This window comes from Sus scrofa, chromosome 8, assembly GCF_000003025.6.
Source record: "Sus scrofa isolate TJ Tabasco breed Duroc chromosome 8, Sscrofa11.1, whole genome shotgun sequence".
Classification (NCBI taxonomy): Eukaryota; Metazoa; Chordata; class Mammalia; order Artiodactyla; family Suidae; genus Sus; species Sus scrofa.
Window position 1 is genome coordinate 71,837,576 of NC_010450.4, and position 23,281 is coordinate 71,860,856.

Here is a 23,281-nt window from a genome sequence, read left to right on the forward strand (position 1 = left end):
AGCTTCCCCTACAACATAAACCAGCTAAAAGCAGATTTGGGATCCCTAGGAAGCACATATGGTCGGTAAGGATAAAGTGTCCTTAACACATAAGGTCATTTATGTTATTTAACAACACTGAGCTAAATATTTTATGCTCGATCTGAATTTGCTCTATTTCAGAAGTAAGATACAAGATTATTGGGATGGGAAAGGTTTTAAAGACAATCTAGATTTTGGAGCTGCTAACTTCAGTCCAAATGTTTGCAGAAACAAAAGTCTAGTGTTTCTCCAACAGCTCTCTGATCCTGCTGAGCCCTCTGGGTGGACAGCTCTGCATCTGAGTTTGCACTTACCTGGAAGCACACCTGAATAGGATGCTAGTGCAGGTAGAGTATTTGGTTGGAAGCAGTAGTGAGGGGGTGGGGAGGGTAAGACAGGGGATGAAGAAAGGACAATAGGAAGCAGGTCCCACTGTGGGTAACCGAAGCTAAGGAGCCCAGCAGAATAAGCTGAGAACGATTCCTCTGAGGACAAGGACCCCTTATCAGGCGACTCCTGTCCCTTTTGGCTAAGCATCAATACCTTGGAGACCGCCCCCGTGCTCCTGAGGGACTCCCAGGGCTCTGGAGAAAGCACAGAGGCCGAAAAGCAGAGTGTGGGACCTGCTGGAAATGGGGCTTGTCAGGCTGCCTATAACTGTCCCCCACAGCTGAGCTGAAATCATAGGTGGCCAAGGGGTGTGACCCAGGCCTGTGTCCATCAAGAGGGTGAAGGGCGCCTTTCAAATGAAATGCCACAAACAATTGAACATCTGAGGACATAACATACAACATCCAGTGCAGTTTCATAGAAAGTTTTTTTTTATTAGTGAAATCTTTCATTGCATTATGGGTAGAAATAAACATGTCAAGACTCACATGAAAGGAACCAGCAGTGTGAACTACATGAAGAACATTCTGGTCAGTATGCTCTTTAACAGCCACAAGCAATGAACCTCCATGTCAAGGACGAAAAGCGCCTTTGGCAGAACTCTCATCTCAAGCAATTCAAATAAAAAATTAGCCTCCCTTAAAACTTCAAAAAAGGTTAGTCATGGTGAACTTTCCAGAACATGAGGAAATAAAATCTAATGGGAAAAACCTGGAGCTAAAAATGGCAAAGCCCATTTCCCATTCTGGGTTCAACTCCTAATGTGCTTTTTTTTTTTCTTTTTTCCTTTTTTTCTTTTTGGTCGCACCTGCAGCATGCACAAGTTTCCAGGCCAGCGATCAAACCGGAGCCACAGCAGTGACTCAAGCTGACACAGTGACAACGCTGAGTCCTTAACTGCTAGGCCATCAGGGAACTCCTCAATTTTCCCTAAGAGAAGTGAGGTACCCTCTCTCTGGTTTCTCCCTAAACTGAGTATCAGAGTTTGTGATTGGGACCATCACAAACACTTTGAGGGCCTTAAAGAATAACGGCTCTAAGAACAAGAGCATGAGGGACAATTGGTTATTTTCAACCTAAAACCAAAGAGGTACACTGGTTGTTCTTAACCAGGGTATAATCTTGACTGCAGTGCAGGGGTTTGCCACAGGCTTTTCAGAAAGAAAACAGCAAATGTGATTCTAAGCCACGTAACTATGAAGAATCACATGAAAATACTATGGTTTTGTCTCCCACATTAACTGTTATATTATCACACATAGTAGTATTTAAAAATTTCCTCTTCACAGCTGATTATTTCCCGGTGATGAAATGAGCCAGTGACTGTGCACTGACTTAGCAGTTTTATTAGCGTCAGTAAGTGGATGCATGAAAGAATAAGAGGTGCCACTTTTCTAGTTAAATACTGATAGAATTAAAAAATCTAGATATTTGGCATTATTAAGGACAAAGTATTTCCAACTTGCAATGTTTTCACTTCCTTTCACATTTTGGTGATTTGGGGCATCTATAGGTTCTATCTTAAATTATAGAGAAATTGAGACTTTAATGGATTGCCCCTTAAAAAGGGAAACCTATTACATATTTCTTCAGTGTGGAGAGTGGAAAAATTGGGGCAAGGAAACTAAAATGATTTCTTTCCTCTGTACAAGGATCAGAAGATATGTTTGTGAAATCTGTGGATTTTTTTTTTTCCTTTCATTTGCTTATTCAGCAATCCAGTTTTAAACAAAAAATCCTGTAGATGGGAGTTCCCGTGGTGGGGCAGTGGTAACGAACTTGACTTGTATCCATGAGGACATGGGTTAGAGCCCTGGCCTCGATCAATGGGTTAAGGATCCAGTGTTGCCCTGAGCTGTGGCACAGGCTGCAAGCACAGCTTGGATCTGGTGGCTATGGTGTAGGCTGGCAGGTGCAGCTCCGATTCAACCCCTAGCCTGGGAACTTCCAGATGCTGCACCTGTGGCCCTAAAAAAGGGGGAAAAAAAAAAGACAAAACAAAATTCTGTAGAATGCTTCAGTTGTTAAGAAATTCTCTGTGTACTTTGCCAGACAAATATACAGCCTTCTCAATCAAAAATGAATACTGAACATTAAGAATCCAAGAAAATGCCCTTAAATATGCTTGAATTCTGTGATAGCAGATGGTTCCCTATCCTCTGACTCAGGTCACACTGAAAGCCAAGAGGTCTTCTGAAGAGAGGTGGCCCGGCTTCCAGTCCTACGGGACCTTTCTTAAAGGCACTTCCTGTGCAATATTTTAAAACACCATCACCCTGTCAGCAAAATGATTGTCACAGGAAGTATAAGCACACTTTTCTGTAGTGAGTTACCATGAGCCACAACACATCAGAAGAAACCGAATCTGAGGAAAGAACAACTTATAAAAACAATTTCAGAGTTACCAAGAAGACGGTCCCAGCAGAAATGTCTCTTTAGCGTAGTCAGATGTCCTGAAATTTAAGTGAACTTTTAGGTTGTGGATAAATGAATTTCTGATATTCATACATAATTTTACAAAGAGTCACTCAATACCCTTGTAATTCATACAGTCATATTTGGCGAAGGATGATGGGGGGAGTCAGTTACCAATTACATTCTCCTAGAAACGCCTTTCCACATCAAGATCATTTTGACTGAAAAAAATAACAAACTATGCACAGAGATCAGAACTACATATCTATTCTACGTAAGAGATCTGTGTGGTCTTCACCAACACCGTTTATGCATTCTTTCAACTCACAGAAGTACATGTCACAAATCCTCAGGTGCTTGTCCCTGTCGGTTTATAAGCACCGCCCCACTGCCTAATTCACCCCACCCAACCCCGTTCCCACTTGATTCCTACCCTGTATGAAAGGCATCAGAACACTAAGTTATTTTTCTGGAGGGATTATGAATGGAGGATGAGCAAGAAATGCAATACACCTTTTCAAAAGAGGACATTAGATGCATTTGAATGACACTGAATGAGGCTTATCCTTTTACCCTGGGTCCCCAAGTCTTACTTACTTCTGTTTTCAGATGAAATGAGTGGAGGAATACAACATAAAAGAGTATTTATGTGTTTCAGCACAAGGTTTGGTGAATGAAGCATACTGACTAAGGTGACACCAAGCAGCATTAACGAGGGATGCAGAGACATTATAACCACGACAGTGGTCACACAATCCTGGAGCTACCAGCACCCAACAACAAAAGGTACTATACAAGAGTTTATTAAATACTTGCTACACACATGAAAAACAGAATCTGTCAGGGACCACTGGCTTGAAGAAAGCCTGATGGCCACGCAGGCCAGTCTGTTCTTGAACCTCTGCTGGAAGGCGCTCATCCCACCGATGGGCGTCTCCTCCCTCCTCTCACCCCAGGCGACAAGTTGAGGACGCAGACAGTTGCCCCATGTCGTAGTCCGGGTCACGACAGCTCGCACACTTCCTTCCCCAAGCGCTGCCACATTAGGTTCGTATGAGGGGTGCTCGTTCGTCTGCAGTTCCCTGAGACTCAGGAGACAGGGGACAGTGAGGTTAGGGAGTCATGTCACCAACTTCTCTCCATATGAAAAGTGGGGAGAGGGGAGGAGAAAGGTGGAAGGAAGAGTTTTTTTGTTTGTTTGTTTGTTTGTTTGTTTGTTTTGTCTTTTTGCCTTTTCTGGGGCCACTCCCGTGGCATATGGAAGTTCCCAGGCTAGGGGTCGAATCGGAGCTGTAGCCGTCGGTCTACACCAGAGCCACAGCAATGTGGGATCCAAGCTGAGTCTGCAACCTACACCACAGCTCACGACAACGCCGGATCCTTAACCCACGGAGCAAGGCCAGGGATCGAACCCGCAACCTCATGGTTTCTAGTCGGATTCGTTAACCACTGAGCCATGATGGGAACTCTAAGGCACAGATCTTTTGATCTTCTCACTGATGGGAAGAATACCATCCCACTCGCCTCCTCTTCTCGTGGCTGCTTCCCCTTGCTCTTTCTTTCCCACTCAGCCCTGACCCTCTCCAGGAAGCCTGCTCTGACACCCCCACCCCCAGTGGGACCATAACCCTCATCACACCCTACTGAGGTTGCCTCCTTCCTGGTTGGGCACCCGCCAGAGAACAATGGCTCAGAGGCTGGTGCATGCTCAGTAACCAGCTGCCTGCTGAATACGCGAAGGTGGGTAATCACAGGGGCAGTTATGACATTTACATGGCCTTTCATCTGTGCCTGTGAAAATCTCAGGGACCCTCCGATGCCAGATGGGTGGTAAGATCCATAGAGAGAAATGGCAAAATGCTTGCCTCACACTTGATTCATGCTACCATGATGGGCACAGCTAATATGATTTAGACGGTCTCAGTCTATCTCATTTCCTACTTCAGACACGAATGGAGGCAGAGGGGGTGGGGGAAGCTTTGGCTTCAAAAAGGGAAGCTGGTGAGAATTTAAGAAAGGCTCACTGAAGCTATTTAGACCCCTGGGCTGGCCTGCAGGTCACTTAGGAAGGTTGTCATGCTCTATAATTACGGAGCTGTTTTATCGTATAAGGAATGTTTATTGAGCTCTTACTAAACGCCTGCCCTGGACCAAGCGCTTTATGCTTATCATTGAATCCTCAGAAAAAGACTCCTAAGGGAGGCTCTATTATCATCCCATTTGACAGATGAAGACACTGAGGCACAGTCTCTAGGGTCACACAGCTATTAAGTGGCAGAACTGGGGTTGGGACCTGGGCAGTCTGACACCCAAGGCCAGGTGCTTCACTGTACGATCTTCTTCTTCTTTCAGGATATTTTCCAAGAAGTTAACACGTGTTCCCAGGGACTCCGTCCCCACCCAGAGAGCCAAAATACTGGACAGTACCATGCTATTACCACCTCCACTTCCAGCTTGGACACACGTCCCTTCCCTCTCATTGGGCCCAGCAGTAATATAACCATGAAATCATCGTGCCCAACATAAACCCTCAGCATCCATCCTAATGGGCCCACTGACAGCCCTTGAGTGCAGGACAGCTGACGTCCTCAGCGAATGCTACCCAGTGAGGGAGACATTCCTCCAGCCCCTGCTCACCTCATCCATGGATCCCTGTCCTCTGCACACGAGCCAGGTGAAGATCAGACCGAAGAACACACCGAGTGCCAGGATAATGTAGGGGATGTTGGTGATGACCATAGTGGTGTTGACCACAGACTTCAGGCGACTTGCAGTCTCTTTATCAATGAGAACGCTCTGGGGGTAAGAAAACAACATTCCCTTGATTACTGAGTACCCAGAGAGTAACATTTCTTGCTATATCGTTCTTCCACGTCATTCAACACCATTTGGGTAAGTCCTCCTGTTAGCGAACCAGAGATTCTGAAAATACATTTATAAGTTACAGCAACCACAAGGGGTATTCATGCATTACTGTCTTCTCTTTTCTTCCAAAGATACATGTTGACTTTCAAAATTGGTGGGAAAAGGGGGAAAAAAAGTATTCAGAAATACTGAGAGAGGAGTTCCCCGGCGGCACTATGGGTTAAGGATCTGGCGGTGTCACTGCAGTGGCTTGGGTTGCTGCTGTGGTGCAGGTTCCATCTCTGGCCTGGGAACATCCATGTGCTGAGGGCAAGGCCAAAAAGAAAAAGAAATATTGAGATAGTATCAGCTTTTTTTAATATATCAGACAATTCCAACTCATCCCTCAAAACCCAGCTGAGCAAAATTTCCTTCCAGAAGTTTTCTTTGGCCACGGTAGGCCTGGTTCAAGGTCCCTTTTCTGTGCTTCCATCACTGTCTCCCCATTTTGCATTGTAGTTGTCTCTTTACCTCTTTGTCTCCTTCTCATTGAGAGGGTCCTGAAGGTAAGACTTTAATTTCAGTCAACTAAACACTGGGTATAGCACCCCCTACACAGTAGGTGCTCAATTAATGTCAGGTGATAAGCTGAATCAGTGAATGAAATATTCCAACAATGGCATGTGGAAAGCATCATTTATCTCTTGGTTGGATCCATACTAATCAGGACCAGAGGTCTCGACAGGAAGTGTTTGAGGAAGTCTTGAGGCTAACCAGAATTCTAGAGGGTGCTGATAGCTAAGGAAATATTCTTTTTTCGGGGGGGGGGGGGCACATCTGTGGTGTGTAGAAATTCCTGGGCCAGGGATTGAGCCCATGCCACAGCAGCAACCTGAACCACTGCTGTGACAATGCCGGATCCTGAACTCCCTGCACTACAAGGGAACTTCTAAGGAAATATTCTAGAATAACACTTTCTGTATGAAGAGCAAAGGTATTATCACCTTAAATGGTCCCGGGTGAGGTCTCTGAAGAGCTTAATTCCATCAAAATTATGAGCACCTACTGGGACTCTGGGTTTAATTTAGGCTCAATTTGCCTTGGACGGAGGCAGAGGATGTGGTTCTAGGGCTGGTTCTTCCACTAACAGGTGAAGGCCCATGAGGCTCAGAGTCTCCTCTGGCAAATGGGGGTGAGAGAGCAGTCTCCAAGGTCCCATCCAAGTCTCATGTTTTATTTTTCTAGCGAGAGAAAAGTCAGGTTCTTTCTGGGGAGGAGCAAAAGCTCGAGGTTTCACTCCATGGTTCCCTGGCCTCGATCTAGTCTTTAACAAAAAGTCAAAGCAAAAGTTCAAGTGAAAGTGGAGTTCCCGCCGTGGCTTAGCGGTTAACAAACCCGACTAAGAACCATGAGGTTGCGAGTTTGATCCCTGCCCTTGCTCAGTGGGTCAAGGATCTGGCATTGCCATGAGCTGTGGTTTAGGTTGCAGATGCGGCTCAGATCCCGCATTGCTGTGGCTCTGGTATAGGCCGACAGCTATAGCTCCGATTGGACCCCTAGCCTGGAAACCTCCATATGCCTTGGGAGTGGCCAAAAAAAGACCAAAAAAAAAAAAAAGTTCAAGTGAAAGGGACTTCAAATGCAGCACAACGAACATAAGCTGGCACAATAGGGCCCTTCCACACTGTCAAAGAGCCCTACTTCTGTGACCCTCCCCATACACCATTAGAGTGATAACCCAGGAGCAATTGCATTAGGTCCTATAAGTGGTAAGTATTACCTGAATTTTTCCTATGAAACAATAAAAGCCTTGTCTTAGAACTATAATCCCAAACCCTTCAAAAGTCTATCAATGTGGCTATCTATACAATGCTAGATGAAAAAAGAAGGATACAAAACCTTATCTACCCTATGGCCTCAACTATGTAATATCAAAACCAGAAAAATACTAGGGCAATATAAGCAGGTGACAACTGTACTTTTTAAGGGATGGGCTTGCTTATCAAGTGCTTCACTTTTTAATAGCATTTTTAATTTCCCAAGAGTTCTATAAAGAGCACATGTTGAGTTCCTGCTGTGGCACAGCAGATTAAGGATCCGGCACTGTCTCTGAGCAGCATGGGTTCACTCCCTGGCCCAGGGCAGTGGGTTAAGGATCCCAACTTGCTGCACCTATCCGTAGGTCACAGCTCTGGCTCGGATTCAATCCCCGGCCCAGGAACTTCCATATGCTGTGGGTGCAGCCAAAAAAGAAAAAAACAAAACAGCTCATGTTACTTTACAAAATGTAAAACATCAAATTATTTTTTACAAAGTTGTTATTGGAAAAAAATTTACAACACATTGTTCAGGAAAATAAAGCAAGTTAAAAACAATATATCTGGCTCAGGTTTTGTGAGAAGTCATCTTCTTTTTCCCTTTCTTTGCTAATCTCTGTGGCTAAATTTTCTACAAAGAACAAAATTTTTTAGGCAAGAAAGAAAAGCAACAAAACCAACTAAAAAAAAAAAAAATGCTACTGTTAACAACAGAAGCCAGCCAACTGAGAATTATGGAGGGGAAAAATCCTGCAATTTCCCCCTCAAAACTGGGTGAGAGACAGAAGGGAAATTGAGGAAATGCAACTACAGTAAATGCAACCTGTGGCTGAGAAAAGAATTCACCACAGCTGTTTTCCATAGTGGGTGTTTTCTAAACTTTCAGAATATGCTTTATTTTTAAAACTTCAATTTATGCCTACCAATTAGGGATAACATTTCTGTGGATACACTGTGAAAGAAATATTTCTTCAGAGAAACTCCTTTTGTTTGAACTAGGACAGGATCTGAGTCCTTTAATTCATGACATATGTTTTTCTACCTGAAAGTAGAAAAAATTCTATGCTATGATGAAGGGTAAGGCAACCACGTATCACTGCAGGTAATGGGCAGGTATCTTTTTTTATTTTTATTTTTTTTTAGTTGCGCCCAGAGTCACAGCATGCGGAGGTTTTTGGGCCAGGGATTGGGTCTGAGCCATAGCAGCGACCCAGGCCACTGCTGTGACAATGATTCTTAACCCAATGTGCCACAAGGGAACTACCAATATCACATTTTATCTAATCATTTCTTCAACCACCTTACACTCTTTTTTACTCTCCCTTTCTCCTCAACTAATGATCAGCAAATGGGAAACTGATTACTTTTTTTTTAAGAGCTGCACCTGCGGCACATGGACATTCCCTGGCTAGGGGTTGTATCAGTCCTTTAATTCATGACATATGTAGAGCTGTAGCTGTCCAGCCACGGACACCACTGGATCTGAGCCACATCTGTTTCCCCCACTGCACCTTGCAGCAATGCCTGATTCTTAACCCACTGAGCAAGGCCAGGGGTCAAACCTGCATCCCAGCACTCCCAAGCACTGCTGATCCTATTGTGCTGCAGCGGAAATGCCTCTTTCTGTCATTTTCAAGTCCTAGACACAAGCAGCTTCGTGTAAACATATACACAGAAACTTTCTGAGGGCAAATAGTTCCAAAAAGCCACTTTTGCCCCTTTCTCACATCTTTTTTTTTTTTCCTTGTCTTTTTGCCTCTTCTAGAGCCCCTCCCACAGCATATGGAGGTTCTCAAGCTAGTGGGATCCGAGCTACGTCTGCAACCTACACCACAGCTCACGGCAACGCCAGATTCTTAACCCACTGAGCAAGTCCAGGGATCGAACCTGCAGCCTCATGATTCCTAGTCAGATTTGTTAACCACTGTGCCACAACAGGAACTCCCCTTTCTCACATCTTAAATTACACACAGCTCTAAGTGCAGGCACCATAATGGAAGTTTCCCAAGCTTCCACAGGTAAAACATACCTGTGGCTCCCTCCCAGGACTCACCTCATTGAGATACATCACTGGGAAAACCAGGGTTCTAATGTTTCCTGTTTCACTACAAAGACAAAACAGAGATTATTTTTACAGACATCCTCATTTTGACAGCATCCTGGTCTAGCGAGACAATGACAATTCTAGCACATTTCTTTCATGAAACCAGAGTGCATCCAGACTTCTTAGCTTTCTTTACAAACATGTATCAATCAGCAGTTAGATTACAAACTGTCCAGCTAGCAATTCAAGGGCTTGCACTTTTATATAAAGTGTTTTTACCAAAACCACAAGATGCTAAGAGCAACTTCATCAAAAATGATTGCTATACTCCCAAGGGTAATCAGAGGAGAGGCTGCAGCAGAATGATGCTATCATTCCTCGGAATGTTTGGAATCAGGCTACTGAGTACCGTCTTCACAAGAGCTGGGAGCACTCACTGAGCAGTTCCTATGCACCAGCTCTGCCCCGGGTGTCTTAGGAACATTCTCTCATTTAATTCTCACATAGACCCTTGTGGTAGGTATTGCTGCCCCAGGTTTAAGGCAAGGAAACGACAGCTCAGGGGAATTTGCCAAGACCAGTGAGGAAGTGATGGCACCAGGATTGCAATTCCATTTTGATCCTAAGCTCTAGATCGAAACGACTAAATTATACTCTCTCAGAAACACACACACGGGTAACGAAATGCATTCTTACAAACCACATTTAATGGGGGGGAGAGGGACCCAACCAAGTTTGATTTGCAGATAAGCAGACAGACTAGATAAATATAGACATAAGATGTCATAGATATGTATTACAGTTTTGCATCCTGTTTTTTCATTTGACATTAAGTCATAAGCATTTTCTCAACTTCCACTGATAAGTCAGAGCAGGAGATTATACTTAGGAATCCTAATAAACTAGTGGGTTTTTGTTTGCTTTTTGTTTTTTGTCCGTTAGGGCCACACTCATGGCATATGGAGGTTCCCAGGCTAGGGGTCAAATCGGAGCTGTAGCTGCCGACCTACACCACAGCCACAGCAACATGGGATCGGAGCCGTGTCTGTGACCTACACCACAGCTCATGGCAACGCTGGATCCTTAAGCCACTGAGTGAGGCCAGGGATCGAACCTGCATCCTCATGGATGCTAGTCAGATTCATTTCTGCTGAGCCATGATGGGAACTAACGCACTAATCAACTAGTAGTTTTTAGATATGGAGTGTGGAAACACTGAACTCAAGAGACTATTTAACCATCCACGGGAGAGCTGGTGACTGGCCCTGGGTGGGAGCAGCGGAAAGGAAGGCAGGGAGGGAGGGAGGCAGCCAGAGTTATGGGAGGAAACGCTTAGCAGAGTGGGTAAGAGCAGACTCCCTAGCTGTGTGAGTTCTAGCAGGTTGTTAAACCTCTCTGTGCCACAGTTTCCGCATCTGTAAAATGCGGGTAATGTAGGATTATTGGGAGGAATAAATGAGTTAATGTACATGAAGTACTTAGAACAATAACTGATCCATGTAAAGCACTCTATACATGTTTGATGAAATGAAATAAGTAAATTCCAAGACCAAGGCAGCCCAGGAAAATGCTGATCATGCTTCATCCTTGAAGCGTAGAGGTGAACAGACTTAGAAGTGAGCTGTACGCCACCCAACGTCAAACCCCCCCGCCCCCGAAAAGCCAAGGTAGCAAAAATACCCCCTGCCTCTGTAGAAAAACTTACATAAAGTCATCTAATTTTCTGACATAAACATTGATTTGGAACCTCTTGGCTGCTCTTAGGATAATTCCAGTCAACTGTAAATCAGAGAAGTAGAAAGAAAACATTAGATTTATTAAAACCACAAGCACTTTTTTTTTCAGTAGAGCACTGTTTCTATGTGGTTCTGGTAACAAAGGGTGGCCACTGACACGTGTGCCAGGCGGAATGGGACAAGGGGGAAACAGCACCCCAGGACACAGGGAGAACGGGGACCGTGCCAGGTGCCTGTAGACCAGTGCGTCTCACATTTTAGTCCACATGCAAATTCCCAGGGATCTTGTTAAAATGCAGGTTCTGACTGGGTAGGTCTGGGCTGGGCCCACTTCAAATAGGAAAGCCTGGGGACCCGGGCAGGAGGGAAATCCAGCAGATACCCTGCCTGGGTAGCCAGGCAGATGGCCAGAATGTGATCAGGAAGATGTGGTCACAGCCAGAGGATGGTGGCCATGTGGAACGAGGCCCATCCAACAGAACCCAGAGGACAGATGCAGCATCGTCCCCATGGCAGCTCCACCTCTGCACCAAGGTGTGGGGCGGCACCTGGCCCTGGTACAAGCACCTTCAAATAGCTGGCTGCTGGAAAGGAACTGACTGACAGCTAAGAAAGAGAGGGAGCAAACCACACCTGATCTCACTCACAAAAAGATCAGAGCCCTGATTCCTCAAATACAAATACAATGAGGGCAGCTATGGGGGAAATGCCCCCAAATTGCTGTGCTCCAAGAATTTGTTTTTCTGTGCTTGTTCCATGCACATGTTCAAAATCCCAGGAATGAAGACACCTCACCTTCAACTCAGTCTCTACAGTGAGAGGCTTTCACATTGTCAAACGATACATCCCATTAATACAATTTTTAGTTTTTCTCCTTTGTTTATATGGGATTGGAGCACGTGTGTATCTGATGCTTTTTAAATGAACAATATCATATAACAACTCTCAGTAGCACCTGTATAAAGAGGTTTGCCAAGAGTGACTGAAGCTAATGGATATGTTTAAATTTCCCTGGCATGGAGTTCCCGTCGTGGCTCAGTGGTTAACAAATCCAATTAGGAACCATGAGGTTTTGGGTTCGATCCCTGGCCTTGCTCAGTGGGTTAAGGATCTGTCGTTGCCGTGAGCTGTGGTGTAGGTCACAGACGCGGCTCGGATCCTGAGTTGCTGTGGCTGTGGAGTAGGCCGGCGGCTACAGCTCCAATTCCACCCCGAGCCTGAGAACCTCCATATGCCATGGGAGCTGCCTTAGAAAAGGCAAAAAGCCAAAAAAAAAAAAAAAAAAAAAAATAATAATAATAATAAAATAAATTTCCCTGGCAGTGAGTAAGCGGAGGAATGTTTTCTGATCTGTGGTCCAGGGGCAGAAACGTACATATGTTCAGGGCCAATCTTCTGGCCACGGGAAGACTGACCGGGTTACCTGGGTCTGATTCCAGTTGTTTCCAATGATGGAACTTTCACTTTTTCCGTTAAAGCAAGTTTGCTGATATTTCTGTGTATTAGCTCCAGAGAACTCAGCCTCCTAACTGCAGGGTGATGAGACTGCATCCCATTGCACTGAGCTGAGTGCCTTCCACTTAACGTGTGTACGAAAGGAAGCCAGGATATTTCTCAAGCATGCTCAGGGCTACTCTGAGGAACACTGGGCAGACAGAATAAAATGGATGCTTTTTTCTCAGGAAGATGTGTGTACTCACCGGATTAATGTCCACAAAGGTCTCATGATATTCCTTATTTGGATGCATGCCATCTATGGCAGAAACGAACTTCTCATCTGCTTGGTAGAAGTGTGGGAAAGACATAATAATAGGTGCACCTGCGTTTTAATGAAAACAGAATGAATGATGCAGTTCTTTAAAATGAATATCAAGTTCTTGATCACAAGTGTAGTTCCTCAGTAGGGGCTGGGAAAGTTGTACATCAGAAAACTTGGGTGGGGGGAAGGAGCAGGCTAAAAGGTCTATTTTACACTTCCTAGCTTGGGATTTATAGTTCATTTTCTGACATCTCATTTACCCACACATTATTTTATACCACCGTATATACTGAAGTCCTGGCTAAATATTTATTCTTCAACAAATATTTACTGAACCTATAAAATGTAAATGCTTTACATACATTATGATTATTATTATTTGTGGCTGAGCCACATGAGCAAGTTCCCAGGTCAGGGGTCAAACCCGCACCACAGCAGCAACCCAAGGCATAGCAGTGACAACACCAGGTCCTTAACCTGCTGAGCCACCAGGGAACTCCTTGATACACATTATTTTAATTAACATTCCCAGCAGCCCTAGGAAGTTAGAACTATTACCTTCATTTTGCATTTGAGGAACGCGAGCTTCAGAGAGAGTTATAAAATTTCCCCAGGACACTGAGCTATCAGGCAATGGAAGCTGAATTCTGATCAAATGAGGGGCACTTGTTGCAACTATAATTCTCTACCAGTAAATGGACTTTTACCTCCCTTTCCTGCCTTTCTGTTTTTGTTTTCCCCAAGATGGGCTGTGCTCTTCTACACAGGTTTATGTTGAATGTCTTAAGACTTTGCCTGGTTCTGCCACCTGCAAACCCCTGACTAGATCAAGGTCTGCCCACAGGAAGATACTGGGGTTTTTTTTCTTTCTTTCTTTTTTTTTTTTAAAGAAAATTCCTATTCATTTTAAGAAACAAAGAGAGAAGCAAGTTATGGAAACCTATTCTAGATTTTGCTCATGAAAAGGACAGAGACCCTGAAATGCTGCTTGGAAAATATATTTTTGAAGAAATTCGTTTATTGGCAAGTAATTTAAATCTGCTCACATTTCCACCAGCCCAGGGTTCAAACACCTCATCTGTCACACACATAGTTTTGCTCTCTATTTCTAAATAGTTTCACAAAGACATAATTTCCTTCTTTGTGACCTAGTGTGACTGTTATAATGTATTTTTAAAGACCTGTTGAGGACTTAATAAGGGCCAGACACTGACCTTCACACAACCTTCCAAGGAAGTTATAATTACTCCCATTTCAAAACTGCTATCTGGAGTTCCCAGCCTGGCTCAGCAGAAACGAATCTGACTAGTATCCACGAGGACGCAGGTTTGATCCCTGGCCTCCCTTTGATCCCTGGCCTCCCTCCATGGGTGTAGGTCGAAGACGTGCCTCGGATCTGGAGTGGCTGTGGCTGTGGCGTAGGCTGGCAGCTATAGCTCCGATTCGACTCCTAGGCTGGGAACCTCCATATGCCACGAGTGTGGCCCTAAATAAATAAATAAAATTTGAAAAACACCCTGCTGTCTGGAACCCTTCTTCAATTTGCTAACAAACAGGATAGGATTTATTTTATTTTTTAATTAATTTATTTGTCTTTTTGCCTTTTCTAGGGCCGCTCCCTCGGCATATGGAGGTTCCCAGGCTAGGGGTCCACTTGGAACTGCAGCTGCTGAACCTGCACCACAGCTCACGGCAATGCTGGATCCTTAACCCACTGAGCGAGGCCAAGGTTCGAACCCAAAACCCATGGTTCCTAGTCGAATTTGTTAACCACTGAGCCAGGATGGGAACTCCCAGAATAGGATTTAAACCCAGATGCACCTGACTCCAGAACCTACTAACCAATAGTTTTGTGGGTAATTCAAAACACTTGAGGATAGTCCTGGAGGGTAGACATTTCAGTCCACATCTGAGAATACAGAAGAGGGAAGAAGGAAAGGATTGTAGCAAGAGGTTTGCCTGTTGCAAAACAGAATCCTCCTGTTGATCCTGATGTCAACTTCTTGAGGAAGCAGAATGTTAATCAAACAAGAAAGGAGTTCCCCCCCTGTGGTGCAATGGGATCAGTGTTGTTTCTGGAGCACTGGGATGCAGGTTCGATCCTCGGCCTGGCACAGTGAGTTAAGGATCTGGGATTGCAGCAGCTGTGGCTTAGGTCACAAGTGCGGCTTGGATCTGATCCTTGGCTTGGAAACTCCACATGCTGTGGGGCAGTCAAAAAAGCAAATAAAGAAAGAAAGAAACCAAGAAAAATGTCTACATTTGTGACTTGAGCCACAGGCACATGGGCTGAGCAAGCAAACACCGTTTCAGGACCACTCCCCAGTGAGGCAGCAGGTTTAGGAGAAGCAGGAACTCACTCCCATTTGCCTCTTGCCTGATCTCCAGGTCAGGGCTGTGCGTTCCCTCGCACAATGGTTCCCCATCAAGTAGGTGAATGAAACTCTTCATGAGAATCACCTGAAGCTCATTACAAACAAGCTTCTGGGGGCCCTGGTATGTAGACCCTGGGACAGATGTTTTTAATGCGCCTCCAGATGGTTCTGACGCAAGGCCAGGCTTGTGAGCCACGACCTCATCAGGGGAGGAAAGGGAGGCTGATTCCAAAAGGAGATTTTCCAAGCAAGTGGATGGGGTGGGGGACAAAAGGTAGCTCATTACTCAGGAGAAAAAGACAACTTTAATCAGGAGAAAAGGGTTACCAAGTTTCTCAAGATAAACTTTAAAGAACTGTAGCCTAGGAAAAATCACAGTAGGAATGTGAGAAGGCCCTAAGTTCCAACATGAATGTGCCCAGAGATAAGGATTTTAGAAAAATCCGGTTCCTTCTCTGAGCCTTGGTTCCCACAATTGTAAAAAGCGGCCACTGGCTGGGTCCCTATACTGTGAATAATTATGCAACATGTGATGGCAAAAACTAGTCCTCAGGATGAAGAAAATGCTTTAGTCAGCTGTCCCCCGGATCATCCTGCCTCATTCACAGAAAGGAGAGGGGAGACATTAAGAAACACTGGGAAATTGGAATTCCCATCATGGCTCAGTGGTTAACGAATCCGACTAGGAATCATGAGGTTGCAGGTTCAATCCCTGGCCTTGCTCAGTGGGTTGGGGATCTGGTGTTGCCATGAGCTGTGGTGTAGGTTGCAGACATGGCTTGGATCCCACATTGCTGTGGCTCTGGTGTGGGCCGGGGGCTGCAGCTCTGATTGGACCCCTAACCTGGGAACTCTATATGCCTCGGGAGTGGCCCAAGAAATGGCAAACAAACAAACAAACAAACAAAAAGAAACACTGGGAAATTTGTGGTCAGGGTTTAAAACACACTCTGCTCTGAAATCATGGAGACTCATCACCAACATATGTACTTTCCAATGACTACGTTCTCCACTTTCTCTTTAGCCTTGTTTTGAATGTGAAATCAGTTGACACCTTACATGTATTAACTGTACGGAAGTATGTAAGGCACTTAACACAGTGACTTACCAATAAGTAAGTACTAGCAAACATGAGCTATAATTTTTATTGACTCCTAAACTACTGCCCAGAAAAAACACAACATGGCTTTCTAGCAATAAAAAGCATTACAGAAAAGCCAAGGCATTTTTTTTTTCTTACCATGCTATTGCCATGTTATAAAAACATTACTCTATCTTTCTCTCTTAATCCCAGGCTAGGGATCAGATCCAAGCCGCAGTCATGACCTAAGCCACAGCTGTGGCGATGCCAGCTCTTAATCCACTGTGGCGGCTGGGGATTGAACCTGCATCCCAGTGCTCCCAAGATGCTGCTGATCCCATTGCGCCACAGCGGGAACACTCCTATTCTCTTTTTTAGTTGAAGTATAATTGATTTACAATGTTCATTTCTGGTATACAACGTGCGTCGGTTATTTATGTTCTTTTTCAGATTCCTTGCCATTATAGTTTATTACAAGATACTGAATATAGTTCCCTGAGCTATACAGTAGGACCTTGTTGTTTTATCTATTTAATATACAGTAGTGTGTATCTGCTAATCCAAACTCCTAATTTATCCCTCACCCCTTCCCCTTTGGTTTGTGTTTGAATCTGTGAGTCTTTCTAACAAAACATTCTTCTTCTTTTTTTTTTTTTTTTTTGCCACACTCATAGCGTGTGGAAGTTCCCAGGCCAGGGATGCAACCTGCACCAGAGCAGTGACTCAAGCCACTGCAGTGACAATGCCAGATCCTTAACTCACTGAGCCACATGGGAACTCCTAAAAGGAGTCTTGAAAGGTCAGAATCACTCTTCCTATTGGGCTGACAATATTCTTTGTTGAAGAGCAGGAATCCTGCACCCAGGCCCTCCTGAGTTCCCTCATGTCACCAATCTGAGTTTTTAATATTCTTTTTTTTTTTTTTAAAATGGACGCATACGGAAGTTCCCGGGCCAGGGACTGAATCCAAGCCACTGCTGTGACCTATGCTGCAGCAATACTTGATCCCTTCAATCCACTACACTGGACTGGGAATTGAACCTGTGCCTCCACTGCCACCTGAGCCACTGCAATTGGGGCCTTAACCCACTGTACCACAGCAGAAACTCCCTGAGTTCTTACCATTCTTGCACACGCTGACATTCAGGACTCCTGAGCCCAGGCAGTTTCCTTTAGGTATACAGAAGCCAGCGTTGTCTGAGGTGTTGGCTAATATTTCTGCAGGCACCTTATACCGCAAGGCAGGAAGCCCCTGTACACGCTCGAAGTCACTGAAAGTTATATACACTGACCTGTTAGGAAATAAAAATAAAACAGTCAATGTGGGCTCCTGTTAGCATGATCTGCCTAAATCAGTAAGTCAGCTAACCTTTCTCTGGTATAACATGCCTAAAAGCTTAAAGGATAAGGCGAAAATCAACAGGCAAAAGAAAGCTTGAAAGGAGCTCCATCCAGTCAATGTACAATAAATACGGGATGCACTGTGATGAAGTATGTTTCAGAGGCAGCAACGATGCTAACATCCCAACAAGGCCAAAAAAGAAAATCAAGAAGGTGATGGGAGTTCCCATCGTGGCGCAGTGGTTAACGAATCCGACTAGGAACCATGAGGTTGCGGGTTCGGTCCCTGCCCTTGCTCAGTGGGTTAACGATCTGGCGTTGCCGTGAGCTGTGGTGTAGGTTGCAGACACGGCTCGGATCCCGCGTTGCTGTGGCTCTGGCGTAGGCTAGTGGCTACAGCTCCAATTCGACCCCTAGCCTGGGAACCTCCATATGCCGCGGGAGCGGCCCAAAGAAATTGCAAAAAGACAAAAAAAAAAAAAAAAAAAAAAAAAAAAAAAAAAAAAAAAAAAAAAAGAAGGTGATGGTAGAATGGAGACTCACACTGAAAAAAATAACAGTCACCTAGACCAGCATGGACACATGCCAATGTGGACCAAGCAGCCACAAAGCAAAGGAGGCCAGGGTGGGGCAGACGCAAAGCAAAATCAGAAGAGGTGGTGAAGGCCTGGGGGCCTGGAAAATGCCGCATGGCACAGATTTTCCATTAGAACTTATACTTGGAACCCATGTCCCCCCAATAAATATAGTTTCCATATTTGCGCCAGTCATGTATTTCTAAGGAGTCCAACACCACTCTGCCTTCAGTGGTTACAGAGTTTCAAATAGTGGTAATACTGGCATATTACCCAGGCTAATATCTGCAAAGCCCCCAAGGACTGTCAAAGCACTTTCACATCCATTGTCTTAATAATGGATGTCCTCCAGCCCTGCATCTGGAGGCACCTGAAGTTGAGCGGAATTGCTTTGGGGGCCTCACATTTTCATCTTTGAACCAGAGGCAGGATGTGTCTCTGTCTGGGTTGCGACTAACCTGGGAGTTGCCTTCCACCACACAGCCCACCCCTACAGCATTTTGTTTTGTTTTTCCTTCACATTTTAATGAACATTTTTGGCAAAAAGAGAAATAGGGAAAATAGTATATTACATGCCTTTTATAGCAAATGCCACTCAGATAAATAAAATGTATATTTATGGGTACAATTGAAGCTCTCTGATTCTAGCCCTTCTCTGGGTCTAGAGGTAACCACTATTCTGAATTTGGGGCTTATCATTCCTATTACTCCCATGCAGGCCTTTAGACTTTTACCTACGTGCATATTCATAAACATGTGGCACTATTTGTTATTTTTAAATGTTATATGAACAGTACACTATGTTCTCTATCATTTGCTTCTTCCTTCAACATTTTTAACATGTATTACATTAACATACACGGCTCTGAAGAAAAAAAAAAAAAAGGAGTTCCCGTCATGGCTCAGTGGAAATGAATCTGACTAGTAACCATGAGGACACAGGTTCAATCCCTGGCCTCGCTCAGTGGGTTAAGGATCCGGCATTGCTGTGAGCTGTGATGTAGGCCAGTGGCTACAGCTCTGATTCTACCCCTAGCCTGGGAGCCTCCATGAGCACTGGGTGTGGCCCTAAAAAGACACCCCCCCCGAAAAAAAACCAACCATACAAAGCTTTGGTTTGTATATTTTATTTTTATGGCCACACCCACAGGATATGGAAGTTGCCTGGGCCAGGGATTGAATCCCAGCTGCAGCTGTGGCAACACTGGATCCTTTAACTCACTGAGGTGGGCCAGGGATCAAACCCAAGCCACTGCAGTTGGATTCTTATCCACTGTACCACAGCAAGAACTCCCTTATTTTTTTTTTTTTTATTCTGTCATATGAACATGCCACTATTTATTTACAGTCTCCTTTTCATAGTACTTAGATTGCTTTAGATGGAAGAAATTTTCACATGTTGAGGATATGGGGAGGTTATTCTGGCTTATGTATGATTTAACTTAAACTTTGTGCAAACTAGAATAGCCTGTCTTATGGCCTGTCAAACATGCATCATAGATCTGTTTTTAATATTGAAGAATGCATTTGAAAATTAAAATGGAGTAACTGTGGTGTAGGCATCCATGATGGAGCCAGGTGGCTATTGGGGATGTGATCTCAGACACATTCCTGCATCACTGAGAACCTGAATTTTTCTGAACTGCATCAAACTCAAAGACACCGTCAGCCATTCTCAAAACATTATCTGCTAACAGTAACCAGCTGCAACATTATGGCCTCAAGGTCTCCCCTTGTAACTAGGCAACCATTTCACATTCCAACCAATCCTTGCTTAACAAGCACTGTTACTTCTTAACAGCTCCAACTATAACTCTTTGTGATTTTTTTTCAACTCTTTTTTTTTTTCCTTTTTTTTTTCTTTTTTTGGGCCCCACCAGAGGCATATGGAAGTTCTCAGGCTAGGGATCAAATCAGAGCTGTAGCCGCTGGCCTACACCACAGCCACAGCAATGCCAGATCCTTAATCCACTAAGCAAGGCCAGGGATTGAACCCGAGTCCTCATGGATACTAGTCGGATTCAATTCAACAGGAACTCTTTTTTTGCTTTGTTTTGTTTTTTGTTTTTATTTTTTTTGTTATTATTTCTTTTTAATAGATATTTCCACAATACAATTTTTTTTCTACTGTGCAGCATGGTGACCCAAATACACATACATGTACATATTCTATTTTTGCACATTATCATGCTCCATCATAAATAACTATACATAGCTCCCAGTGCTACACTGCAGGATCTCACTGCTACTCCATTCCAAAGGCAATAGTTTGTATCTATTTACCCCAAGCTCCCCAACCACCTCACTCCCTCCCCCTCCCCCTTGGCAACCACAAGTCTATTCTCCAAGTCCATGATTTTCTCTGCTGTGGAAAGGTTCATTTGTGCCTTATATTAGATTCCAGATATAAGTGATATCATATGGTATTTGTTTTTCTCCTTCTGACTTACTTCACTCAGTATGAGAGTCTCTAGTTCCATCCATGTTGCTGCAAAAGCATTATTTCGTTCTTTTTTATGGCTGAGTAGTACTCCACAGTGTATATATACCACATCTTCCTAATCCAATCATCTGTTGATGCCTTGGCTATTGTGAATAGTGCTGCAATGAACATGCGGGTGCATGTGTCTTTTTTTAAGGAAAGTTTTGTCCGGATATATGCCCAAGAGTGGGATTGCTGGGTCGTACGGTAGTTCTATGTATAGATTTCTAAGGTACCTCCATACTGATCTCCATAGTGGTTGTACCAGCTTACATTCCCACCAATAGTGCAGGAGGGTTCCCTTTTCTCCACACCTCCTCCAGCATTTGTTATTTGTGGACTTATTAATGATGGCCATTCTGACTGGTGTGAGGTGGTATCTCATGGTAGTTTTGATTTGCATTTCTCTAATAATCAGTGATGTTGAGCATTTCTTCATGTGCTTATTGGCCGTCTGTACATCTCCCTTGGAAAGGGAACTCTTTCAACTGTAATTCTTTTTTTTCTTTTCCTTTTTGTCTTTTTAGAGCTGCACCCACAGCATATGGAGGTTCCCAGGCTAGGGACTGAATCAGAGCTGTAGCCACTACCTATGCCACAGCCATAGAAACACCAGATCCGAGCCGTGTCTGTGACCTACACCACAGCTCATGGCAACGCCAGATCCTTAACTCACTGAGCGAGGCCAGGGATCGAACCTGTGTCCTCATGGACGCTAGTCAGATTCATTAACCACTGAGCCACGATGGGAATTCCTGTAATTCTTGATAAATAATTTCTGTAACTCACTATAATCTTGTGAGTTTTTTTTTTTTCCCTTTATATGCCTCCCCCATTTTGTAGTCTGGCAAATACAATTCCTTGAATCAGCATCTCTTGGGCTATAGCCCTCAGTTTGGCTCACATAAAATTCTTTTCTTTTCCTATTAGAGATGACTAGTTCCATCAGCACTCCCAACTTTTCATAACTATAACCAATGTTGCAATGAACACCTGTTGGCATAGGTCTCCTTCACATGTGTACAAGAGTTCTTCAGGCCGGGGAATCCACATGGGAGAGAAGGGTGGCATCATGAAGTCTGCATGTTGTTAGCTTTACTAAGCTTCACCACATGGCTCTTCATGCTGGTACCAGATTGTCTCGAGACATGTTTCTACAATATTTTCTTAGCTTCTATGCTGAAAACTCCATCTTGTCCTGCTTTATTTTACCCCATCTTCCCGCTTGAAAAACAGTCACAGTGCTGGTGAATGACTTAAGCTTAAGAATAAAGACCTAAAGGCATAAGTTATTCACAGGGTCAGCTGAATGAGGGCATAATGCGTTGGTCTAGGCACGTGGGACCTGTGCAGATTGGCAAGCCATTTGCACAGCATGACATGTCCTCTTAAGAATAAAAGAAAGAGGAGCCTCATGGCCCCAAGGGGTTTATGAGGGGTCATTAGCAGGATATGCATTAGCAAGGAGAACCAAGGTGCAAACCTAGGCACAATGGGTTATTGAAGATAGGCACGCAGTCTGCAGAAGCACAATGGTGATTCTCTAGCTGCTATGCATAGATAGCTGATGCCAAGCTTCCTCAAATGCTAATGATTGTTAAATGCCTAAAGGTCAGAATAAAAGCTTAATCAGCAACCGACTATGTAACTTTTAAAATAACTTAAAAAAAAAACCCCTATATCCAGCACCTATAACCCCCTCCTCACTTGACGTAATCCTTAAGAGTACAATAAAAGCAGTGTGGTTTCTTGAGGCGGTGCTCTTGGTCCCTGAAACCTTGAGTCCCCTGGTTCCCACCTTTACTTAAGATAAATGTCTCTGTGTCTTGTTTCATGTTAGCTTTTTTCCTTAAGTTTCACGGCACTGATTCTTCAGCCCCATCCTGCTGAGATGGTCTGGGCACCAGATAGAGTTTCCTCGGATCACATCTTTAACAAGCCCCCTACTGTCCTCCTTCTTCCCTGTCCCACTCACTGCACTCTGCAACATTTTCTCTTCCTTCAGTGCTTCCACAAATATCAACTGGATAGAGCAGCTGGCTGGAGGGTGACTGAGCTATTCCTATGAGGGCTGCAAAGGGTCTGCACGCGGCAGAGAGTGAAGCTGGGGAGGGGAGTGAAAGAAGAGCTATTCTGGAGGAGGATGAGGATGGATAGACTTGGTGGCTGCTCCAGTGCAAGGGAGGAGAGAGATTTATAGTGATTCCGGCAGGGCTTCCTGGTGAGGTGCTCAACTGTGTGAGAGGAAAGCTCAGAAGAACAGACATTCTTTTTTTTTTTTTTTTTTTAATTTATTTTTTGTGCTCCTCTTTTCTGTATTAGATTTTTGAGCGGAGCCACAGTTGCAACCTGAGCCACAGCTGTGGTGGAGCCAACCCACGCATTGGGCCAGGGATCGAAC

The 23,281-nt window shown here is 44.3% G+C and overlaps 1 protein-coding gene across 2 annotated transcripts in view; it reads right to left on the bottom strand.

Annotated features, from left to right (window-relative positions):
• The window catches only part of SCARB2 (scavenger receptor class B member 2), a 72,067-nt gene continuing 49,605 nt past the window's right edge, over window positions 820–23,281 (bottom strand). Inside the window, 6 exon segments of one of the 2 annotated variants that reach the window (NM_001244155.1) lie at window positions 820–3,908; window positions 5,464–5,622; window positions 9,541–9,592; window positions 11,237–11,310; window positions 12,968–13,086; window positions 17,605–17,774. In NM_001244155.1, the coding sequence (NP_001231084.1) occupies window positions 3,870–3,908; window positions 5,464–5,622; window positions 9,541–9,592; window positions 11,237–11,310; window positions 12,968–13,086; window positions 17,605–17,774 (613 nt within the window). In that variant the 3' untranslated portion in view covers window positions 820–3,869. 2 annotated transcript variants of the gene reach the window in all.